Below are 26,479 nucleotides of genomic sequence, written 5' to 3' on the forward strand. Positions count from 1 at the left end.
AGTCATCTAGTGTAATCAGAGGGAATTTCATGAGTCAGTATGTATTTACAAGGCAGTAGTGGAAGGTTATGAATAGCTACCTCGAGGTTAGCTGGTATTTCATGCTGCAGCTAGCTGTTTACGTTAAGAAGGTGAGTGTTTTCAACCATCATTTTGCATTGTAAAATGTCGACAAGAGTGCATGCTAGAGGTATTTTTAATGTTTGAACTATGCTCTTTTAAGTTTTCTCATCGTTTTCCACGTACAATCACTTCTAATGTGATTTTTATCTATGTCTGTTACTCATCCTCAAAAAACTTGCTTTTCTAGTAACAGACACCCATGTCTGTTATTGGTCCTTGAAGCCTTTTTCATTTTTATCTTTTTTTTTTTTTGCTCCAGATGAGGTTATTCATTGATTTGATTGTGCCTACAGGTTCAATATTGAAAATCGAACAACGTGACTAGTGTAAGACAGGGTGTCTGTTACTAGTCCAAAAGGGTGTCTGTTACTCATGCCATATGTTTTGAAACCTCAGAATAGTGGATAAATCTCTTTTTTTCAGTTCAGGATGCCCCCCCCCTGTCCTGCTAGGAAATTTTCTTAGTGAAGAACAAATGCAAACTGCCTTATTGGATCTAAATAGTAATGGTATGAGTGTTGCCGCTTCAGAAAGGAAAAATAGAACCCCACGAGTTACACTTTTTAACAAAGTGAAAGGGGTTTATCCTAGCATAAGAAGGATAGATCCAGACCTAGTGCTTTCAAAGGATGAGAAAATATTCATACTCTGGATAGCCTCATCATCTAAAGCAGGGTTTCCGATATTAAAAGAAGAATTTTTAGACAGTGTGCAGCTGCTCTTAAAGGAATTGGGGAGAAATAATTCTTTTACTGATGGAAGACCTGTCTCATCATGGTACAATGGTTTTCCTTAACAAACCTTCAGTCGCTCATAGGATCAGTGAAAATCTCACATTGTCCCGTTCAAAAGTAATTACAGAAAGCATAGGCAACTGGTTCAAGACCATTTACGACTATTTAAAAGACAACAATCATCTTGGCACTTTAGAAAATCCAAATTGAATTTTTAATTGCTACGAAACTGCTTTTTTCTCTCAACTCAAAGGTATCCCGAGTGCTTGCAATGAAAGGTGACTAAAATGTATACCAAGTTGTGAACAATGATGAAAAAGAATGTGTCACAGTTTTATGCACTGCAAACGCTGCTGGGCATTTTCTACCACCAACAGTGATCCATAAATACATAGGAATCCCAGATAGCATTAAGTTCATGGTTGGTTATTAGAAAAGTCAGATTCAGGGTGGATGACAAGCAAGACGTAGTTTGGATTATCGGTCAATGTATTTCAGCCATGGCTAAAAACTCGAAGGTTAAATTCAGTTGAGTAATCATGAATTGCTTATTTTTTTCATTTGACCTTTGAATGATATTCCTATGATTTTATTTTCCCCCCGCCTTCCTCTGCAGAACCACCGTCGCATGCCCCCTCCCAATACTGCTCCTCTAGCGAAAACCGTCTCCAGGTTGCGTCCATATCTTACACACACATGCATACATACACACACGCATACCTACACACTGTCGCATACATATGCGCACACAAACACGCCTACACACACAAATGTGCGCGTTCATACATACACTTACACGCCTACACAAAGACACATACGCCTACATACATACACACACACGCTCATGATGGCCGAAAACATAACTTGAACTTAGAATGACAAAAATTCAATTTTTTTTTGTGATGAAAATTTTCTAGTTGGGTAGGTACTCAATTATTGTACTTAAATTTTAAATTATCCTAGAAACAAAAAACGTTTTCAAATTTTTAAGAGAAAAATGGAATTTTGTTTATTATTCATCCTGTCTGTTACTCATCCTAATAGGCTGTCTGTTATTGGGTATCATCAGATTTTTTGGTGTCAAAAATTTAGCAAATAAAAATAAAATTGACTAATTCAGAGGATCCAGAAGCAGCCAAGCATTAGGTGAGATGCATGGGAGAAAAATAGTTTTAAAAATCTAATTACATTTAAAGGGTCAGAAAATTAAGTTAACCTGAGAGCGATGTCTTAAGCATGTCTGTTACTGGTGCCGTTAACCTATATTTTAAATGTTATTTTTAAACTTTTCATTTAAATAAACTTGCATCTTGTTTGAGGAACATGATTTGAATTGATTAAAATGTACACATCTTTCTTAAAATGGATTTTTTACAAAAAAAAGTTGTATGCTCCAGTTCTGATTGTATACCCTCCATTACATCTATACTGTAACGGAGGATACAAAAACAGGATACAAATACTTATGTTTTGCTATGCACATTGTGTTGATTTAGGGCTAACGCAACATGTTATTTAGAATTTACTAAAAAAAAAGGTGATTCAATTTTAACTATAAAAAATTTTTTTGAGCCCAAACAATTATTTCCTTTTTTAATCAATAATGGAGGGTACACAAAGTTAAGGACCTATTTGACTTCAGAGAGAATAATGCTGAAATTATTTCAGACTAAGTTGTTTAGCTTCATTATGAAGACCCAGAGTTGAAAAGGGCTAACTTGTGATTCTAAACCTCTGTAATGACCTGCCAGTACTGCCGTCTATGAGAAATTCTATTACTTTATTAAATCCTGAACGGAGGATACAAGAAATACTGTGACAGTGATTCAAAAGATTATGAATGCTTTATATTTTTTATTTAATACCATAATTCTTTTAACCTATTAAAAAAACATTAAATGATTCAAAATTTTCACTATTAAATCTGTTATATTTTTTTGTATTGAGTAAATAAATGAAAAAGTACGTGGGGAGAAATGTGTTGGGACATGTAACGGAGGCATACAAGTATCCCCCCCCCTCAATGAAAAAAACGTTTTTAAAATATTATAACATTATTAATTTGTATTGATCATTTTCAAAATTTGTTATACTTTTCTAAATCTCATAAAAAAGTGTTTAAAAATGAATATTTTTGAAACTAACCACCCTGGACCTAAAAAAGCGTGTTTTTTGTAGAATGACCCAACTGCACATTTCTTATAATAAACTCAAGTTTTTTGGGGAAGAAATTTCAGTGGTAATATAACTTGGTTCAAAATAATACCCCCTTCTTCTATATAACTGCTTATTTTTATAAAATGATGAAGCTAATTTTCCTGGCAGGATGTGTTTCTAAATTTTACTTTTCCGCATAAAGCAAAATAACTAATTAGCATTTTCTCTATTTTTACATTTTTGAAAATTAAAGTTAACTCATTCATTCATGAATTCATTTTTTTAAAATGTTGAATGCTGATCTCAGAATGCAAAACAGCTTATGAGTAATGTTGATCAAATGGAAAATAGTAATATAAAGAATAAAAAGAATACTAACAATAATTTTTTTTTAAGTTTTTTGTAAATCAGAAAAAATGTTGGAAAGTAGTAATATGTTTGAGAGAAGTACAGGACGAAATACATTAAGAAAAATGTTGGAATGATTTTCTTTTTCTTCAAATTTTGAAGTGCACTACATCCAAGTAGCAAAAGCATTATTTTATCGAAAAGCAACCAATGGTATTCTGGCATTTTTTCTTTTTTTTTTCTTTTTCAATTGTAGCATGTTAATCTCAGAATACAATAAGTAATATCTAACACATATAAAAGTAAAGTGTTGTAAGTTTCTATCATTAAATTTGATTTATTCTTTTCTTATTTATATTCAATCTCTGTGATAATGTATATGTTTGATAAGTATAAGGTGGTGACGAAAAACTATTTATGGAATCTTTTCAACACACCTATAGGAATAAAGCCTTTCTCTTGTTCAGTTTGTGAAGCTACATTTACTCGTCAACATAGCTTGAACTATCACATGTTGATACATGATAATAAAAGCAGGTTCATGTGCAGTGATTGTGGCCGTAATTTTCGCCATCCAAGCCATTACAAAGAACATTTACGCCGGCATACTGGGGAAACCCCATATGAGTGTACAGATTGTGATTTAAGGTAATTCTAACATATGTTTTAAGATATAAGGTAACCAATAAAGTTCTTGATGTTTTTAGTGATGAAACGAGAAATGGCTTACAAAAAGTATGGTCAAAGTAATCTCCATCGGCATCAAGAACCTTCTGCCATTGGGTCTTTAGCTGCGAAATCCCCTTGTGGTAAAATTTGGGGGCTTGGAGGCAAAAAAGTCCATGATTGCTTTCCACAGGTCTACTTCATTCGTGAAGGATTTCCGCTGAAGATGATTGTCCAGGGAGTGAAAGAGGTGGTAATCTGTTGGCGCAAGGTCAGGTGAATACAGAGGATAGCACAAAGTCTCCCAACCAAGTCGCCGAATACTATCCTTGGTCACCCGTGCCACATGTGGACACACGTTATCATGCTGGAAGAATATCCGTTGTGATTCACTAGTGATGGCTCCTTCATTTGCAATGCATATTGCACATGTTCCAATTGCTGTGTGTACAGGACAGCAGTGATGATTTGGAATGCTGGAAGCAACTCATAGTGAATCACTTGGCGACTAGTCCACTAGACACAAAGCATGATCTTACGTGGGTGCATTGGTGGCCTTGCAGTGAAAGGGGCAGTGTCCTTTGATGACAACCAATGTTTGTAACGCTTGCGAGTGTCATACAGGACCCATTTTTCATCACTGGTTAGCACTTGATTGAGTATAGGTGCAGCACAGTGCAAGAAAACAATGACATACAGGCTGCCACTCGTTGGTTCTTGTGAGTTTCTGACAGCTTCTAGGGAACCAACTTGCTTAGCCTGTACGACTTACTTAAGGGGTGCAGATGAAGTTCAATTGTTTCATCAGAAACTTGAAACTGTCTTGCAAGTTCACCACATGTTAGGCTACTGTCCTCGTTGATGGCCGACTCTATGGCTTCACCATCCAAGGCTGGTGGTCGTCCACTAAGAGGCTCGTCCCAAAGAGACAAATCTCCAGTTCTGAATTTTTGGAACCATTGCCTTGATGTACATTCATTTACAGCACTATCCCCAAATGCTTCGACGAGTTGATGCAGCTGCTGATAAGTTAATTTTGAAATCGCAAAGCAAAAATCACCGAATGAGCTCCTTTGACACATCCATTTTACTACTCTAATGTTTGGATCCCGCTAGCACTGACATCGCCCAACAGGTGTTTAAAACAAGTGGTACACTTATTTGCATACCTGACAGCTGCTTGAACCACGTGACACATTAATCTGCATATCATATGATCTCTTATTTCAATGGCAAAGAAAAAACGGCAAGAACTTTATTGGTTACCTTATAAATAAATACCTTTGTGCTGAAAAGTGAAGTAAGAAATAACAACGTCAAAAAGCACAAATTGCGGATTACTGCAGGCACGTGTTTTGGTGTAACAAGGAACGCCTTTGTCAGTGCAAAAGAAATGAACAATAATTCAGAAATTAAAAACAACAATTAAATAAGTCTAGTATTGCCCAACAGTTTTTGGGATTCGAATCACTCTTATCAAATCATCCAAAAATGCCCCAATTCATCAGATCCTGACTTTTGGGAATCTTTCCGTATTTTGAGGAACAGTTCTAACTTAGTTAATGATCTTAAAGCTGTTCCGTATTTTTCCAATTTCTGGCTTCCATATCTTTAACATGGTCCTTTTTCCATCCATTTTTTCTATTTTGCGTATGATTTTATTATTTTTCTGTTCATTTTTATCTATCTTGCTTGGTTTACTTTAAAATTTTTTGTCATGTGGTTGACATTTCCCCCTTTTTTTCTATTTCTCTTCATTTTTTCCTTTTCCATTTTTTGTTTCATTTCCTGATGTTTTTTATTCCATTCAGCTTTTTCTTTTCTTGTGGTTCACAGTTCTTGACATTTTCCTTTTGTTTTAGCTTTGTGACTTAATCTTTGTCCAATTGAATTCTTTCTTTCGGTTTTATCCCACCTGTGAGAGAGCTCTTGCCCTTTGTTTGCATTCCTATTGGTTCTTTATTGGTTTATAATTTTCTCAATTGTGTTTGGTTAATCTGCTATTTTTATCTTTTAAGCTGTTTGCTTATCTGGCTCTGAGCTTTGGTTGGGTGTCTTTTCATCCGTAAGCTCATTTCTTATGCATTGAAAAAGGAATTCCTTGTAATGCCGAAACACTTGTCTGCAGTAATCTGCAATTTGTGCTTTTTGATGTTGTTGTTTCTTACTTTATATGTTTTAAGGTTATTATTATTACTTCAAGTGTATGTAACAAGGAAATAACATCACAAACATATTAATATCCTTAATTCAGTTTTTTTTTTATTCATAACTTAGAACAATTAAACACTCTAAAAGTAAAATAATATAAGTGATGCTAGGAAAATTACAAGATTATTTCTATCGGAAATTTTGCCAATTATCGTAATTGGTAAGTCAAAATGATAAAAACATATGAATTAAATGTGCAGAAAAGTTCAACATCTCCAATAGTTTTATGGTACATCTAACTTGTAGATGGAAGTTCCAACTTGGTTTTCTTACATATCATACTTATTTTTTTAACTCTATTGTGTGCCATGAGAAAAATTCATTGGGTAGCCCAAGAACTCATATGAGAATGGCAAAAAAACTCTTTTGATGAAATTGTTCATTGACAAAGTGAAAAATGGATATCTTAATTGAAAATTTATATTAATTGAGCAACAAAATATAGATCTCTAGATAGATACTTTAGAATAAATCTTTAGTTTTCATTATAAAATTTCAAAAAGAATTTTTCTTTCCATTAAGAAACGTAGTATCAGATTTGTAATCTGATTTTTCTGTTATGTAATTTTAATTAAGTCTAAACAAGTCTTTGTTTAAGACCTTCACTATGATGAAAAATGTGTTGATTTCCATAGAGGACAAGTGAGCTATATCAAAAAGCAATATATTTTTCAGCTTGACTGTTCTCAATTCATTAATATTCATTTTAATTTCCCTTACTATTAACAAGGTACTTAAAATTTTTATTTTGAATACTGTTGAAACAGTATTATGTGGATTTATTTAGTTTTATATCCCATCTTTAATGCATTTTAAAACCATTGTTCGCCATTTAATGGTTGATTCAGCTAAAGTATTGTCTAACTGTACCTTAATGCCAGCATTTTAAATGAAAGCACCCATTTTAAATTTTATCTAAATACTGAAAATGTTTTTTATTGTTCTGCCTTTTTGAACAAATTACAGGTTTGATCATGTTTCAGTCATTTTGAAATATTTTAGAAATGAAAAATATTACTAAAAAATACCTGAACTGAATTTAACCATCGCAATTATTTATTTACTATTTATTTATTTATTTATTTTATTTTATTTTATTTTTTCTGTTGAAATGAATGACAGGCAAATTGCTCATAGATACTTTTTGAAACTATTGTATTTCCCAATTCTGCACTTTGTATAATTGTACATAATTTTTGATAAGATTTTAAGCAAATAATTGAAAGTAACATGAAACTTACAAAAACCATTCCTTAATTCTTAAAAAGTCTTTAAGTATTACAAATGTTTGTGCTTTGAAAACTAAAATTAACTCTTAATAAAAATGCATTGAAAAAAATTTTAGTAAGTATTAATAAGTTGCATAGTTTAGCAGTTAATATCCTTCACTCTAAAAACTTAGGTATGTGTTGCATCAAGTCATTTAGCTGTTCCAAATTTAGGAATCAAGTTTTTAATGAATATTAATCCTCTTACAGGAGAAGAATTATCCAACCTTAAAATGTTTATTATGAATCATCATTAAAAGTTATTTAAAAAAATAATGTTAAGAAAATCCAATAATTCTGATGCATATTTGCCATTGTAGCTCATCAGATGCAATGAGATTAAAGAGTAGAATGCATAAAATCTTGCTCCTCATATCCTGCAGGATATGTGAATTTCACACCAAAAATGATCTTCTCCTTCTTTCTCCTCCCTAAAAATTGTTTGTATTTCAACTTATAATGTTAAATCCTGTATTTAAAAAGTTTTGGTCTTTTTTTTTTCTTTTTTTTTTCAGTGGGACCCATTTTCCCTGAAAGAGCCTAGGTTCACAAGGTGAGCTGTGTTCTTGGAACTCAGGTTAAATAAGGCTCATGGGGGAAATGGTACAGGTTTGTTTTTCAGAAGAAAAAAAATGAAAGATGTTTGTTACTTAGTTTTAGGGTACTGAATCGGATCATAGAGATCAAATTTTCCACAACCCACTGATTTTTGAAACAGATATGGTTAAAAATTAGCATATAACAGTACATAAAACCCAGCATATCAGATAGAAACCAGAATTTTTCATGTGCTATTTAAATACAGTAGATTCTCTCTATTTTGAATGCTCATGAGACTGAACAAAAGTGTTCAGATTAGGGGGGTGTTCATTACAGAGGGAGACTGGAAAATGCATATGTATTTGCCAAAAACATCACAATGTGTTCAGAATTTTTGATCTGTTCACATTAGAGAGTGCTCAGATACAAGGGGGTGCACAGAAATTTTGGGGCCTGTCACAAATGAGTGTTATGGACCTCCCTCCATATTGTTTACCCCTATGTCCCTACATATATTTTACCAATCATTTTAAAGATATTGGGCCCCTTTCAGGCTTGAGCCCGGGCCAACAGGTGTTCCTTCTCCCCCCCCCCCTCCGTGTGCATGCCCCTGCTCAGATAGAGTCCATTGTACTCATTAAAAGAACTAAGTTGATTTTTTTTTTATGCATAAACATTGAATTTAATTCTGGAATTAAAAACTAATAGACGGTTAAAGAGAACCAATGGCCAGTTCAAGTCTTGTAAGCATTGTATACAGGGCCGGATTTAGGAGATTGCAGGCGGGGCTACTGCCCCAGGGCCTCCACAACAAAGGGGCCTCCACAGTAAAATTTTTACAAAATATCCTAACTTTCACGATTTGAAAATATCGGATATGTACGTATATATCAAAATATTCGTATATATATATCAAAACATTGGATATTTTTGAAAATTTGATGATCTAATTCAAATCCTGATTAGAGGCCTCCACTTCTTCGTTGCCCCTTGGCCTCCACATTTCCAAATCCGGCCCTGATTGTATAGCTAACCAACAGGTAGTGGCATATGGTGCAAGTATCAGTTCACTTTCCAATCGTAACTGAATTGAATAATTTGTTTGCCCAAATATTTTGTCTAACTGTTTTAATTGAAATAAAAGATAAAAAGAAAGTGCAACAAACAAGCCCATCATTTCAAATTGTTCTGGGAGGGGGGGCAAAGTTAGTACTCATTACTGGTCATATTATATCTGAACTCCTATTTTAATGAGAAACAACAAAAATCCTGCCACATATTGACAAATATATATACATGGATCTGAAAGCCAAGAATTAGGAGATATCTTCCCCTCCAGACGTCCCTGAAGGACTGACCTGGGCACAAACCATTAAATATTTATTTATAAATATGTATATATCAATTTTTTATTTTTCATCTATTTCTTCTGGCTGAATGTATACGAGGGGTTCATGAAACATTAAGATTTTTTTGTAAGTCACTTATATCAGTACATTGTTGAATGTTTCTTTGAAAATATTGTATGCTTTGCATGAGCTATCTGAAATTAATACATAATGATCATTACAGAGGATAATAATTTTAGGTTTTTTTTTTTTTAAACTATTTTTCAATAAAGTAGACCTCTACGGGTTGTCCTAAAAGTCCTAAAATTTCAAATTTTGTCCTAAAATTCCTTAAATTTTCATTATTTTATTCTCTACTTGCGCAGAAAATTAACATCCAAGTTAGAAATGAAACTTTTCATGATGATATGCCTATACTTTAGGATAGAATAAACTTTGCAGACTGTAAAAAAATTTCTCTAAAAAAAGATAGTTGAGAGAAAAAACTATGCTGCTGCTTTTTTTCTGGAGAAAAAGAGGGGGATGTATTTAACCAAAACATGCTCAATATAAAGCTGTTTGTTTTAATCTATACTTTGTTACTCTTGCAGTCATTCCTCTTCTTCAAAAAAGATATAAAATAAAATAATATCCTAATAAATTAAAACAATTGTGCAGCAAATGGTTGCAGAAAAAAAGTTGGGCGAAAGAATAGGATCTGATATTTTTGATTTTTCTGATATTTTGATATTTGCGTAGTATCAGGTTTATTGATGTGTGGAGTAGATGTAAACGAGATTGGATTGCTAGGGATGGCCTACATCTGAGCTCTACAGGGGTCAAAATGGTTAGTGGTTTGGTTTTAGAGGCTTCAGAATCAAAAAACTAAGTTGGAATGGGGGGCATGATTTAAGGAGCAGAATTCGAAAGGGTACTAACTATCGGGATTTTAGTAGAAACGGAAATAGGGTGGCTAATAAGAGAAAAGATTTTAACACTTGGGATTCAAACAATCGTGCAGCATTAAATAAAAGTAAGATGGGCTTACTTAAGGTTTTTTATACAAATGCTCGTAGTATTAGGAACAAGATGGAAGAATTGAAAAGCATAATTATAGACGAGAGGTTGGATATTATTGGAGTTACTGAGACATGGGCTACCGAAAGTGATGATGATTTATTATCTATTGCTGGGTATAATTTGTTTAGACAAGATAGAGTAGATATAAGAGGTGGTGGGGTTTTATTTTATGTCAGAGACACTTTAATTTGCAATGAATTGGTAATTAATGATAAACCTAATGAGATTGATATGATTTGGCTGGAGTTGATTAGTAATAAGGGCAAAAAACTACGTTTGGGGAATATTTATAGGCCACTCAACTTAAGCCAGGGTCAAGACGAACGGATGTTTAGTATTATTAGTGACATTTCTAGCAAGGGGTCAGTCATCATAATGGGAGATTTTAATTTTCCAGGAATTGATTGGAATAATTTTTACCATAGTAATAGCAGAGAAGAGGATTTTTTGAAAGTAATTGGTGACTGTTTCTTAGATCAAATTGTAACTCAGGGTACTCGACAGGACGCGATTTTAGATCTAGTTTTCGGCGACATGGAAGGCTCTGTTCAGGGGTTATGTGTAGGGGAACACATTGGAGATAGTGACCACAACAGTATTAGGTTTGGGATTAAATTTGATATGCACAAAGTAGAGAATTTTAGGTTTGTGCCCAATTTCAGAAATACTGACTTTGTGGCACTTCGGCAGAGTTTGAAAGCAGTTTTTTCTTCTGGATTGGACAATAGCGATGTGAATCTTCAGTGGGCAGAGTTAAAGGAAAATCTAGCGAATACGGTTACGGATCATGTTCCTTTTAGGAGAAAGGGTGTCAACACTAAAATTTGGCCAATGTGGTTCTCCAGGGAAACTAAAGACGCTCTAAATTACAAGCAAGCTGCTTTTCATAGGTTTAGAGAAACAGGTCACAGTGCAGATAGGCTCCAATATTGTAAGGCAAGGCGTAAATTTAGTATTTGGTACGGATTCAGAAAAGAGAGTTGGAGCAAAGACTGGCAGATAACATAAACAGGAATCCCAAGAGGTTTTTTGCATATGCTAATTCGGGGAAAGTTCGAAATAGTCATATTGGGCCACTGGTTGATGAGCACGGAATTTTAATTCAGGACAATAGTGATATTGCTAATGTTCTTAATAACTTTTTTTCGAGTGTTTTTAACGATAACTGTATCTCAACAGTTGACACCAACAAGACACAAGCTACAGTACAGCTTGAGGACTTTGTATTTTCCATGGATGACGTTTTACTTCATTTGAAAAAAATTAAAGAGACTAAGGCTCCGGGGCCAGATAATATTTATCCGAAAATTTTAGTTGAATGTGCAGAGAAATTAGCAGATGTAATCACAAACATTTTCAAAGCTTCTTATAATTCGGGGACAGTGCCAGAGGACTGGAAGCTGGCTAACATTACACCGCTCTTCAAGAAAGGGTCTAAAGGGAGTGTGGGAAATTATAGACCAGTGAGTCTAACTTCGGTGGTTTGCAAAATTTTTGAAACATTGATGAAAATTAAGATAGTAAATTTTCTAGAGACTAATAATCTATTGACTAGTTTTCAGTACGGTTTTAGGAAAGGTAAATCTTGTGCAACTAATTTATTACATTTCTATGACAAAGTTACCATGGCTTTGGACAATAAGAAGCCTGTAGATGTTGTTTACATTGATTTTCAAAAAGCTTTCGATAAGGTACCGCATGTTGCTCTACTTAGCAAATTAGCTGATATAGGAATAGGAGGGAAAACTTTCATTTGGGTAAAAAATTGGCTGACCGGAAGGAAACAAAGAATAGTTGTAAGGGGAAATTATTCTAATTGGAGTGAGGTCTTAAGCGGGGTTCCTCAAGGATCAGTGTTAGGGCCTGTTTTGTTCATTGTCTTTATGAACGATATTCACAAAAATATTTCTGGGAACATGAATTGTTTTGCTGATGATGTCAAAGTTATGGGGACTGTAGAAAATGAAGAACAAGCAAATCAGCTGCAAGAGGATCTAGATCATATTACAGAGTGGGCTGATAAATGGAGTATGGCTGTTAATGTTGGGAAATGTCAAGTGCTACATTTAGGGCATGGAAATAAGTGTACAAGTTATTATTTGCAAGGTTCAGTCATTAGTCAGGCAGACAAAGTTACTGATCTGGGGGTCCTAATAAGTCAGGATTTAAAGTTTAGCCAACAGTGCAGCATTGCTAGCAACAAAGCCAATAAGATGCTTGGGTTTATCAATAGATCTATTTCAAGTAAATCTAAAGAAGTTCTTCTGCCCTTATACAGAAGTTTGGTAAGACCCCATTTGGAATTTGCTGTTCAGTTTTGGTCTCCTCATCTCAAGAAAGATATTAATGTATTGGAAAGGGTTCAAAGGCGGGCTACAAGGCTAATGAATGGACTTTCCCACTTAGATTATGATTCCAGGCTTAGAAGGCTAAAAATGTACAGTCTTGAGCAAAGAAGAGACCGAGGGGACATGATTCAGCTGTTTAAATTTATTAAAACGAAAGATGTTACGGGGCTAAAGTTTAGCACTGAAAACAGGACAAGGGGTCATTGTTTTAAGCTATTTAAATCTCAGGCTAACATGGATATTAGGAAAAATTATTATTTTAGCAGGGTAGTGGAACCTTGGAACAGCTTACCGGAAGAGGTGGTAATGAGCAAAGGAGTAGACAGCTTTAAGAGGGCCATTGATCTTCACTGGGGATTGTAAATTGACTAGGACCAGTCTAGCTGGGCCCAGAGCCTGTTGCTGGTCGTCACTTTTGTATTTGTATTTGTATTTTTTTCCCCCTTTGATCAGAAATGAAAAATACAGTCTGAGCTCGATAACTAGAAGGTTAGGGTCTGGTGGGGTAAAGTGGTCATAAAATCGTGGGTTTTCAACTTAGGTGAATAATAAATACAAAAATTCTTTAAACACTTAAAAGTTTTTTTGTTTTTATTTTACATTGCTTTATTAAAGAACACAGTACGTTGCGTTTTAGAAAAATAAATATTGATTTAAGTAGTTTTATAATACTTGTTTTCCCTTTGTATTTATGACCACTTTACCCAATGGAACAGGGGAAACTGGTCATAGCATGGGGTAAAGTGGTCATAGTTAAAAATAGATGCAAAACTATTACAAACAACCGTAATAAGCCCACTGTCCCAGACTCCAATGCCGATGTTGCAAGCTCAAGTTTAAACGAGCATGTTTATGCGCTGATGTGAGAGGAATGCAAACTGCTGGTCTTCTGGCATACAGACCGACATGATTGAGTCTCCTGTAAGCAGTTTGCCTCGAAATTGTTATTCCTGTGACGGCACTGAGTGCCGAACCCAATTCTCTGGCATAGCTGTCCCTATGACGTCGTGCAGAAATTGCCAGAAAACGATCTTGGCTTGCGGTTGTGACTCTTGGTCGACCTGGTACTGGTCGGCGGGTAACATCTTCCGTATTAGAAAACCTCTGCCACAGTCTCGAGATTACACACTGAGGCACATTAAGAATACGAGACACTTCAGTTTGTGATCGTCCAGATTCTAGCATTCCAACAATTCTTCCTTTCGCAAACACGTCCAATTGGCGTCTTTGTGCCATTATTAGTTCTGTTTCACCAGATCCAATGTTTCTTGGTACAGCAATTGCATGAAACGCGCCTGAACTCTCTAAAGCGTGCGAGCTGTTTTATCCACATTCCGAAACGCGCACCTGATTCGCGCATGACACCATCAACTATACTATTTTGCATAAACATATTGTTTCTTCTTCAACCAATGAATCTCCATAAGTAACTTTATATAATTTTACGAAAATTTACATTTTTTTCTCGCATTTTAAGAATTATGCTTAACTTTTGGACACCAGTGTATATGCACAAGCATATGTGTGTATACACGAGCACATACGTGTCATGTAAACATTAGTAAACACGTTTATATATGAGTAGATACATGTATGCATCAGATGCATGCGCGTGCCTACTCAAGTATATACGTGTCACGTGTATGTACATGTGTATACGCCTGTAAACGAACATCATATACGTGTATGCACTTGTACCTTGAGTATATACGTGCATACCCGAGTACATTCGGTACAGTAGACATATACACGTATATATAAGTGTACATACACATATACACGGGTATACACAAGTTAATTCGTGGACACATCCAGTGCGTGTTTGTACGTGTCTACTCGCATATATATATATATATATATATATATATATATATATATATATATATAGATATATATAGTGAATCACCAGTATATACGTATGTATACTTGCATAGACGTATATACGTATATTAACGTGTATACACCAGTACATATATGTATACACGAATATATAAACTTATATACATGTGTGCCTACAGAGTGAATCCAAGCTTTTGGGCAAAAATCTGAGGGGTGTGAGACTGTGAGAGGAGAGGACAAGAAGCAAAAAATTATCAGGAACTTACGTTCGTTGACACGCTACATGCACACAAAGCTAGAAACTGATGGATGCAAAACAAATAACAAATTCATTGCACAAAGATAATTTTACCAAACAGTTCAGTTTTTAAAAAATATTTAGAGCAGTTGTTAAAAGTTACGGCCTGTATTAGTTCCAATACAAGCATCGCAACAAAGGCGCAGGGACTGATGAAAGTTTTTCAAAAGTCTCGTTATTGCAACAGAAAGTGCGTTGTTATTGCAACGCACATGTAATACATTTGCAGGCCACACATTTCATGTCGCTTTAAAACTTTCTTGAGACCTAAAATGTTATGTAAAATTGTCTTTGTGTAATAAATTTGTGACCTTCATAAAATACACCGCCAGCTCAGTCATTTCCAGCCGAGGACTGCAGTTTCATGCTTATTAGCACTCATCAGCCGGGCATAGGAAAGTGACTGAGATGGAGATGGAAAACCTCTTAAGGAAGCCACTGCCCAATAATTTACTGAATATACTAAGTCTTGCTTTCAATATTCGAGCTGAACCGAACCATTGTTTCGGTCACTCGTCTGGTCTGCGCTAATTCTATATTAGCTACAAGTTTGTATGGCACTCTTGGATTCCTTAAGAGGTTTTCCATCTCCAGCTCAGTCACTTTCCTATGCCGGGCTGATGAGTGCAAATAAGCACAAAACTGCAGTCCTCGGCTGAAAATGACTGAGCTGGCGGTGTATTTTATGAATTTCTGCTTTAGGCCCTGGCTATTGGGCGGTAATTTACTGAATATAAATTTGTGACCTGTTTTGTATTTATCAGTTTCTCTCTTTGCGTGCATGTTGCCCGTCAGCATTGCGTTTGTGACCATATCTTCCTTATGATTCTTGCGTCTTATCCTCCCTTCTAACACCTTTTAATAATTAGCAAAAAAGTTTAAACTCACCCTGTACACTTGTATATCACATGCTTGTATCCTTGTATGTAAGTGTCTACTCGAGTACGTAAGCATGTATACGTGTCTACCTGAATATATAAGTGTTTATATATATATATATATACGAGTATAAGTGAGTGTATAAGTGTACAGTCGAATGTCTATCTATATAGATTAAAAATACTTGTAGATACCCATATACGTATTTATTGGTGCATTTATGCGAATACGTCTATGTACGTGCCTACGAGTATATGCCTATGCATACGCATATACTCATTTATTTAACCCCGTTTACTGTAAAAACAATACATATTAAGTGAGATTAATATTTAATTTATATCTGCCTTTATACTTAACGATTAAGTGATATTAGAAGAACAATATTGGGTAAGCCTAATATTATGACCACTTTACCCCATCTTACTTAAATTGTTCTAAAAAATTATCTAAAATAGATTCAGCTAACTGCTAATGAGTTCTTGAGACATGTAGGAAGCTTCCTATGTAGTCAATCTGTTCATAATTATAACAAACAAAATTTCACAAAGAAGTTAAAAGAGGTGTTCAGATTTTAAAACTTTTCATATTCACACAAAATATTTTTGTTTACCAAATTAAATTTTGCCAGTTGTAAAATTTTGTATTCAAAACATAGTTTCTAACTGCCCTACTCGATAATAAAATTTTCACATTCATACGAACATTTATTTCCAAGCTACAGCCATTTCTTTGACGAATGACCCCTTTACCCCATTGACCACTTTCCCCCACCAGACCCTATAACTTAAATATTCCTTTATCTCAAAGTTTTTATTGGGTCCAAAATTCTTGAGATTGTTGTGGAAACATCCCATAACTCGAACGTTTCAGCCGATCCCTTGAGACTTCGAGTTATTGAGAGTTGACTGTATGTAAATCAGGGGGTGCACTATTCCCTCCTTCTCTCAAATTGCTGTTCTGTGGTAGAGGGGGGGTGAAAGGCATCATAGCTTGTTGAAATAAAATAAACTCAATGTGTTGAGTTAGAACCCATATATAAACACTAGGTTCAAAAAATATATTTAGAACAAAATTTAAATGGGTTGTCCCCAAGTGGGAAGTAGTATATAATGTTACAAATTCTGTAAATACTAATTATTTTTATGATTAATTTGTTGTAATCTGGCTAAATTTGGTGTTTATTCCATTATTCTTCATCTGAAAATTATTGTAGTAACTTAACCTGTAAATAGTTTCTTGTAATGAATATACATCCCCCTTGCATTTGAATGAAGTATATGTCCCCTCCATTTCTGCACACTAAGATTTGTGAATGGAATAAAAAGGAAATATCGAGAAGCATTTCCAATTTTGTCGAAACTTCTCTAGGATGTATAAATAGCCTCCGCGCATGATAAAAAGTCAGACTGGTCTGAGCCGTCTTAAATTACGCTGTTTTTTAATTATTCATAAACTTTAGTAATTCAGCAACTGCTTACTTTTTTTGTGCTATCAGGTGTAGATATTTAACTCTTTTCCATCAAAAAGTGCTGTTCTAATCACTTTTTCTACCTTATAACCCACATAAGTTTTCCATTTTTAATTAGTAATGTGTACTTATAAATGTTTTTCCAAGGAAATATTTTTTAATGTATGACTTGTATCAGGGGTCCCCCCCCCTCCTTCAGAAGCAAGGGCGCACCCCCTATAAATATCACAAAGGCCCCCAATAGAAAGACCCCCCAAAAAGAAAAATATCTATCAAAACACCTCCCTAAAAATTTTAATGGTGCAGTCTGTGCCATGACCGCACCTAGGTGGGCACCATGACTTGTATTTCGTTACAATGTATTATTTACCATCTTGTATATCTATCTGATTAAAATAATTGTTACTAAAAACTGAATCAAATAATATTATGCAAAAATTGTGCATCACAAATGATCTTATTTCGTTGTTCTTCAATAGATTTAAAACAAGGAATACTTACAAACGTCATCTCAAAACCCGCCATGGGAAAATTCTGACTGCTCAAGGAATAAGGCTATTATCCATAGAAGAGTTTTACAAAGTTAGAACAAGTCCTCGAAGAAAAACTCCTAAATCACCACCAATCAATCTAAAAGATCAAGAAACTCAGTGGTCTGAAAATATGATGGTACCAAATGATTCTACAGATTCTGAAAATGAACTATGGTAAATGTACATTGAACTATTGGAATTGAATATATATACTGTACATTGAACATCAAACTTTTTCAAGATGAATTTCTACTAAGTATTAGGACTGTATATAATATACACATTCTATTTAAGAATTGGAAAATGACTGCATGCAGTAATTTCCACTTCAAAAAGCATCAAATGCAAATGATTTTTGTATATAATGCATTCTTTTTAAAATGTTCTATTTCCCTATTTTCTTTAAATTCATGTTCCTAATGGTATATTCTGTAGCTAAAGTAGAGTTATAGCTAATGGGTTTATTACAAATTATTAAACTTATGTCCTGTAATCTATAATTCAATAATGTAAAAGGAAAATGCATTCTTTATAATAATTTTTATATTATATTTTACCTTCAGAACTGCATTATAATCTACACTTTAAAATTTCAAATGATTTACAAACATGAACTTTAGATGAATTGCATAATTTAGAAATCATAAGTGATATGAAAATTATCTTTCCAATCATCCAAAAATAAAATTCAATTGATCCTCGTAATTTCCGTTTGGCTTTTCTTTGTGTAATATTTGCATGCGTTTAAAAACTTCTCATTATCTGTTTTGAATAAAACTACTTTTAGTTATATTTCATCTTATATGTACCATAAAAATCAGAGGATAGCCTTTGCTCATGCAAAAAGAAATTATAAAACCTTCCACTGCAGTGAATCAGCTATAATGATGTTGCTGATATGCTAATTTTTATCTTTATTCAGCTATTAAATTTAAAAAATCCGTAAGATATGAGAATTTCTGTAAACGAATGAAAAAGTAGAAATTACATAGTAACTTATGAGCAGTACTGAATTCTCTTTTCAATCTCAAAAGAACAAATCTAGAAAAGAGCTAATGGGGGAGTTGAAAAAATGCATGTGTTCATTTTCTAACTATTGATATTTCTTGTGACAAAAGCATTATCTCTGCTGTGCTATGGAGTGCGGAGTAAAACGGTCAAAATTTACTCTGATTCCAAAGTTCATACTTGGCAAAAATCTAAAGTGAAATTTCTCATATTGACCAAAATGTTAAGTGGGGACTGTTATGAAAACTACATGCAGATGGACTTTTGTTGTGTGGGATTTTGGAAAATATTTTGGGGATTGCTCAATCCTACATCCTAGTGTGAACCCTGCTGATGAAAAACTTGTTTGTGTTAAAGGAAAAGTATGATAGCAAAGTCTTTGTACCTTTTGTTGCTGTCTCAGAAGTGTCTTCTTAGATGGAAACAGTTATGCATTTGTTTCTAGAAATTTGTGTCTTTTTGGCACTTTTTTCAGCCATTATTCTACAATATGTACTTAATTTTGTTACACAAAATTAGTAGAAATCATTAAAAATCATGCATGCAATTATTTTTTCTACGATGAGTATTCCAATGTATTAGTTTGGCTAAGTTTCTTTTTAATATTGCAAGTAAGGTACATGTTTCCTTTAGAATGTTTTGCTATATACCAGTGATAACTTTTTCTTCTAGTTATTATCGTAAAAATAGTTTATTTAATCAACAAATATTAATCACAAGATTTCTATGTTTCAAAACTTCTTTGTTATAAGGGTTATGTGTCTTATAATGATTAATTTGTTATTTTTGTTAATAAAAATCTTCTATTTTTCTTTGATGTGTTTTAAAGGCATGATTTTTTAACAAACAACCACTAAAATTGTGAAATTGTAGTTGTTCAAAAAATGCATGGACATTTAAAATTCATTTTTCTGTTACTTTATTTTGTTTTGTTATCTATCGTTTTTGCTATTGCAAGTTTTTAGAAAGTATATCTTATGAATTCAATTCAAGTATCTATTAAATTTTCTTATTTGTTGCTTAGTTTCCCTGAAAGAAATGTTAAACTAAGTAAAACTCTTTTTATGAAAAGAAAGTTTTTTTTTAATGCAGTAGAACCTCGATTGTCAAAAACTCTTTTAACCAAAGTCGGTTTCCATGAATTTCATTTTTCTTTAAGTTTGTTATTTCACTTCAAGCTCATTGGAGGCAACCATTTTTTGTTGCCGGAACCAAATTATTTGTACATTTCTCTCACTTCTCCTCTCCTCCTTTTCTCAAGCCCGTCAGTAAATTTCTTGAATGCTAGATGATTCAAATTTTTAAAATGCTATTAAACTTGAAAGGGTGCTTGAATGAAAGTGAAATATTGTTGTAAAGTAATTATATCTGCATTACGTATTCATTTTTATAATCAAAAAAATTAAATTAACTGCATGATTGGCAACACAACAACAACTTAAATTCACTGCATTATGTCTTATTAAATGTGCACTGCATTTTCCGGCTTGAAGGATATTTATTGTTTATAATTATAGTAATATAATTAAAAATATCTCATTTATAAGTTGCTTTGCAAATATGTATGTGTTTAAATGCAAAGTTTAACTTCAAAGGTCTCTTAGCCAAAGGCGCCCATATGCAAAATTGTAAGGGGGGGGGCTTAGATATTTTCCCCATGGGTTAGGAGGGTATTTTCTCCGTGGAAACCGATTTCAGGGCAGATTAGAGTCATTAAAATATTTCATTTTTAATAATTTGTTCATTAATGGCTGGAGAATAAATGTTTTTACATTTTTTTCAAAGAAAAATGTACCAAAAGCAAGGAAGTTCTAATTTCAAAGTGGGGCTCCAAAAATTATGATTTACCAAAAGTTGGTGCAGTTTCAATTCCTTTAGTTAATCGAGTTTCTACTGTATATATGCTGAATTTAAACACCTATAATGTGTTTCATAAATGCATTATAACATGCAATGAATTATCCAAAATTTGAAGCAAAATTTTGGTTTCGTTTCATTTTATACATATTTTTATTCAGTGGTAGAAAGTGATAGCATATGTTCACCTTCTCAAAGTGCGGCCATCCATTCTTTGTAAAATTGATAATGTGTTAGAGTTGTCCCAGCTATTTTCCAGTTGTAACTGAGCAAGAGTTTTCAGATTTCTACACCAATCTCAAAACTCTCAACAGTAGGGCCATTGCCACATATCAAGAAATTTGTGAAATTGATTTTGCAACTTTGAAAGTTGCAAGTTCGAAAAGTTTTCACACTAAGAATGCATTCTATGGATTTGAAGTAGTAAAATGTCACACCTTCTTCAAGAGTGATAATAGGTGTTGAAAGTATTTGGATCACTACTGCTGATCTTCTGGAAAAAAAAAAATCCTGTGCAATAATTGAGAAATTGCATACTTTGTTTTTCTTCATTTCTGTGTGCTTGCATTTTATTTTGTTTTGTATTTCTGTTAAGAAATACTGATTGTACTTAAATTTAACATTTAAATAAAACGATTGTTTTCTTAAATATAAATTGCATTTTATGTAATTAAGGAAATTGATTACGATTTTTTGGGAAGTTTTTAATTATAAGTCATAAAATTGTAACATAGTTTTTAATCCTTCACTTATAATGCAATTATTTTGTCTGCTGTCATTGTAAAGAAGTTCAGCACAAATAAAGCATTAATTTGTTAAAGGTTTAAAAAAAGTCAAAAAACAAAAATTGACATTAGTGTGAAGTAATTTTTATTAATGCATTTTTGATGCAAGAACTTCTGATCGGGAAAAAGCTTTTATGAAAAAAGTGTAGAATTTTTTTTTTTTTTAATGTTGTTTCAACAGACTTAAAAGTTTGCTGGACAGCTTATTGTAGCTTTTTAGAGTAACTAGATTGATTTTTTAACTATTATTAGCACCAATTGTTACAGTAACTTACATGCATCCAGTTGCTTACAAATTCATAAATTTAATCTTGTGTGATCATTTGCAAAATTTTCAAGCACAGTCTGTAGACATATTTAAATTTATTTTCTTATGATTTTTGCATTCAATTCTATATGTGCAGTAAAATTCTATTTTGCTACAAATAAATTTAATCATATTTATTTTTACTTCATTACTAACATTGTTAATTTTTTTCCCCTCTTTAATCATATAACATAAAAAATGCTTAGTTGTAAAAAAAAGTGTCCAATCATTCATCTTTTCAATTTTGAAATGTTTTCTTGTGATGATTTATTATCTTAAAAGTTCTTAAGTTAATTCTTAAATGAAGATTATTGATCAATTCATATATATATATATATATATATATATATATATATATATATATATATATGATCATGATATGATTCATATATACAGTATATCATGTCCACATCAAGGGAAATTCCTTGATTTCAGTGGTATTTGGCAAGGTCTTTCATCTCTTACTTTCACATATGTACATATGCATATGGTTTTAATATTGGTCGAAACAAATGTTTTTATGTATACCATGGAATCACATCATTATGACATCACATGGATGTTACCCAAAATATCGTAAATCATTTCCTGCCTGTTAGAACTTTCCTTGACCTTCTGTAGCGGTCATTGTATCATATATTGTCAAGATGAGCTGACTATGTTTCAGTTCATTTGAATTTTATATAGAAATTTTGGAAAAGTAGATATTGATGAGATATATACTAACTATTCATCAAGCATTTACTGAAAGATTTTAACTATTTATTTTCTATTTTAAAAATTCATTGTGCCTACCTTGTTCCAGGCTAAAGGCTGGTAAACTTATAAGTTTATTGTTTGTTCCCCAATTGTATATTGAATGTGCATTTTTGGGTTTGAACCAGCTGTGAACAAATGCAAAACATTTTCTTCAAAATTATTTTCAAAAATGTTACACATGTGAAGCATGTTTTTAGGTAGATTATAAATTGTTGGTGTACTAATGCATGATAACTACAACACTGCCTACTGACATCATATGCACTCAGATGAGAATTAGTAATTCAGTCAAACTTGCTTGTGCAAATCCGGAAGAGACCCCTAATATTTGCTCATTGTAACCGAGTGCTTGTAAAAAATGGGTTCATGAAAAATCATAAAAATGCATACATACTTGCTTTATTTTTATTTTTGAAATTTTTGTACCTCACCTAAAAGTAGGATCATTTGCTTTAAACTGTATTACTTCCTGTTTCACTATTCTTTAGAGAATACTCATGACCCAAAAAGTGTCATTTTCACCTTTAATTTGGAATTTTTTAAAAGTTTTCTGCTCTTTTTAAAGCTGTTGAGTATATTGGGGATGGTTCAGCTATAAATTTTTCACTTTAATTTTTATCATAGCCGCTCTCATGTTTGTAATCTGCTTTAGCTTGATCTTCAGCTGATTAGATTACAAATTTATAAATCTTTGCTTGAATTTTAGTTAAACAATATCCTCAGCGGTAAGTATTTCGGAAGTGATAATGATAATATTGGCGCCAACACATGCATTACTTTCAAATGCGTCTCTACTCATTTCTAATTTTTTTTTTTAAGTTGTATATATGAAGAATTTACCCTACTAGTTTTTAGCTGAACTGGAGAGATGGCAGCCAATAGAAATTTTATGAATTACAAACACATTGCTCAATGTAACCAGGAATAGCTCTTGATATGCTTGCAGTTGATATTTCCATCATAATATAAATTTATATTTTTATTTCTACTGTACATCTTACAATTTGTTGGAAAGAAAATATTGGAAGAAAAAATAATGTACCCTCTTTTTGGCTATGAGGGTAGCACAGCCTTGACTGGTAGGCATCATGATATATAAATTCATAATTTTGCATTTAACAGTGATCGCATTAACTGTTTACTTTTTTTCTTCTCACCTAAGGAAAATTGCTTAAACATTGTATTTATTATCTTACTTAAGAATCTTATCCATCTTGTTGGAATGTAACTTGTTTCTATTTATATAAGGCATATTTAATAATAATAAAAGTTTTTATTATTGAAAAAACTGATCAGTTGGTGTGATTTTTTTTTATTATTATTACATCATTCAAACTGACATATTTTGCATGTTATTGGGCCCTACATGCTTTTTAGTAAATATTTTGCATAAAAAACATTTAATAAAATTCATCTTGGAATTACACTGCTTGAAACCTTACAAAAATCTTTTTGTCACTTTTTTTCTTTATTTACTTTTTTTAAATTTGTATTTGTTTTCCTAAAAAAAATTCATGTGAAACTTTGCACTGAACTCCAAAGGACCAGAAGTATCCCCCCCCCTTACATTACATGGTGCTGCTAATCTGAGTTTGTCAATTGCAGAGTTCACATTTCTTCAAAAAAATACTCCTACCAGTTGTTTCAAGTATGATAGAATACTGAAGTCTATTCAAATTTATATGTTAAGTTTGAAGTAGTCATCGTTTAATAAAAATCCTTGTCACTGTCATTAGTTGGCCTTGATGTTAACATTGTGTGTCTTGGCAATAGTCCTGCACTGCAGTTTATTGTAAGCGTACATTTTAATATGAAGAAAGGCTTTTTATTTAATTGTTACTTTTTGTGTTTGTAGACTTATGTCCTATTTCCCCAGTTTTATAAACACATGTAAGCTATCCTAATTTTTTAACCTAAAGAACATTTCAGTGGAATTCCATAAAGGGTATAACACATACAGGGCCAGACTAAAGCTCCATTAGTCCCTGCTCCTGCACGGAAAATACCTTTGAGGGGCGCAAAATGTCAAATTAAAATTAGAAAATTATCTGTCGCCACCTAGAGTCTGAAGAAAAGGAAAAGAAAAAAAAATCCAAAAAACAAAATAATCCAATTCATAATCAAATATTTTTTTTCAATGTGTTGCACGAGTTATTAATACCAAACGAAGGGGGACAGTTTTTTTTTTTTTTTTTGTTCAAAAATATAGGAAAAGGTTTTAGAAAGTGATGCCTGAAATAAATCCCCGTGCAAAACTTTTTTTTTATGTCCACAAAAGCTGTTTCTATGTTTTTTAAAGCATTTTTTTTTTAAGGAAAAGGGTGCGTTTTCTCTGCAGGTATTACGAAGGTGCGGCGGAAAATCTCCCAGTTATCTGCTCTACAGTCAGTCATGGCCAGCATATGAAGCACAAAGTTTTCTATTGTGATTTTGAATAATGGCAGGTACTTTATTACACACACAAGATATTTAATGGTCGCTCCCCCCCCCCCCCCCTCGGGTCTAACTTTTAAAGGAAGGGTCGATTGTAAAGTGTAAACCTTCGCAATGTTTAAAATTTAAAAAAATTAAATGAGTAAAACTGACAAAATACTTTTTACTGTGTAATTTCAAAAAATAATAATAACAATAAAAGTCAAATTTAATATTATTTAGGAACATCCGAGAATATTTGCTATTAAAATAACCGAACTAAAATGTACATTTTGGAAAACAATGGCAAGCCTCGCTTTTTTTAAATACAGTAAAACCTGCCACATCCGGACCTCCCCATATTCGGACGGTTCGCGGAACAAATTTTCAATTTTTGAGTAAGAAAAAGTCAAAGTATTTCTTTCTTTCGAACTCTGCGACGGCCGAAAGAAGAGACGAATGGCGAAATAAAGTGTCTATTTTTGCCCCCAAATGTGACATCCCTCTGTCAGCCTATGAACCAAGGTGTTATAGAATCTATAAAACGTGTCTATCGACGAAAGTTACTGACGGTTTTGATTGCTGGAATGGATGAAGGAAAAAACGTTACAGAGACTCTAAAAAAAGTGGACATGTTGGATGAGGTGATGTGGGTGGCCTAAGCGTGGGACGACATAAAACCAATAACAATGATAAGGTCATGGAGGAAGTTACCCAAACCATCTGATGAATCTACGGGGGAGAAACCAGAAGAAGGTAGCAATGAAACTTCGGCCGAAGACAAGATTGCTGAACTGGTAAAGAACCTGCCGGGATGTGAAAAAATTTAGGAAGACGATGTTAACGAGTGGTTGAGTGCAGACGAACAGAACGAATTAACAGACGGCGATATATTAAACATAGTGTGCAAGAATGATGATAAAAACTCAGACAGCGAAGGGGATGAAAGCACTGACAAAAATCCGGTCGTAAACGTAATGAGCCATTCAGAAGCTTTCAAGTCGTTCGAGGCTCTGCTGTCCTACGTTCAAAGTCAAGAAGATACTTGTGCAAGTGACATGATGCTCTTAAAAAGGATGAGAGACATGGCTTCAAAAAAAAAAAAAAAAAAAAAAACGTGTACAGTGTGGAAAGCAGCAGAAAATAACCAACTTTTTCAAAAACTAAGTAAATTTTTGTTAATACTATAACTGTGATGTGTAACTTTTGTAAATAAATTGTGTAACCTTTTGTTTTTCTGTGGAACATATTGTATGTACATACTACTAAGTTTATAAACGTTTAAAACTTTAAATTTTGTTTATAAGAACAGAAATACAGCTGAAATACAGCTTGAAAACTCTATAATACAGCTATTTTTAAGTGCGGTCTTGATATCCGGATTGGTCTGTCGCCACATTAGCGCCGTTCACATGACGCTTTTCGACCCAGGAAAAACCCTGCTTTCGACCGCAAGCCGGTTATTTGCTGGGGAAATGCTGGAATTTTTTTCCTCCTGCTTGGGGGTAGGAGAAAAGCCGGGTTGTTA

General features: G+C 33.2%; 1 protein-coding gene across 1 annotated transcript in view; it reads left to right on the plus strand.

The window, feature by feature from the left end:
* LOC129218297 (zinc finger protein 43-like) overlaps positions 1 to 18,248 on the plus strand; it is a 101,400-nt gene extending 83,152 nt beyond the window's left edge. Inside the window, exons 9-10 of the mRNA XM_054852531.1 lie at positions 3,806 to 4,010; positions 17,770 to 18,248. Of these exons, the coding sequence (XP_054708506.1) occupies positions 3,806 to 4,010; positions 17,770 to 18,001 (437 nt within the window). The 3' untranslated portion in view covers positions 18,002 to 18,248. The remainder of the gene's footprint in view (positions 1 to 3,805; positions 4,011 to 17,769) is intronic.
* Positions 18,249 to 26,479: the final 8,231 nt, after the last annotated feature.

This window comes from Uloborus diversus, chromosome 3, assembly GCF_026930045.1.
Source record: "Uloborus diversus isolate 005 chromosome 3, Udiv.v.3.1, whole genome shotgun sequence".
NCBI lineage: Eukaryota > Metazoa > Arthropoda > Arachnida > Araneae > Uloboridae > Uloborus > Uloborus diversus.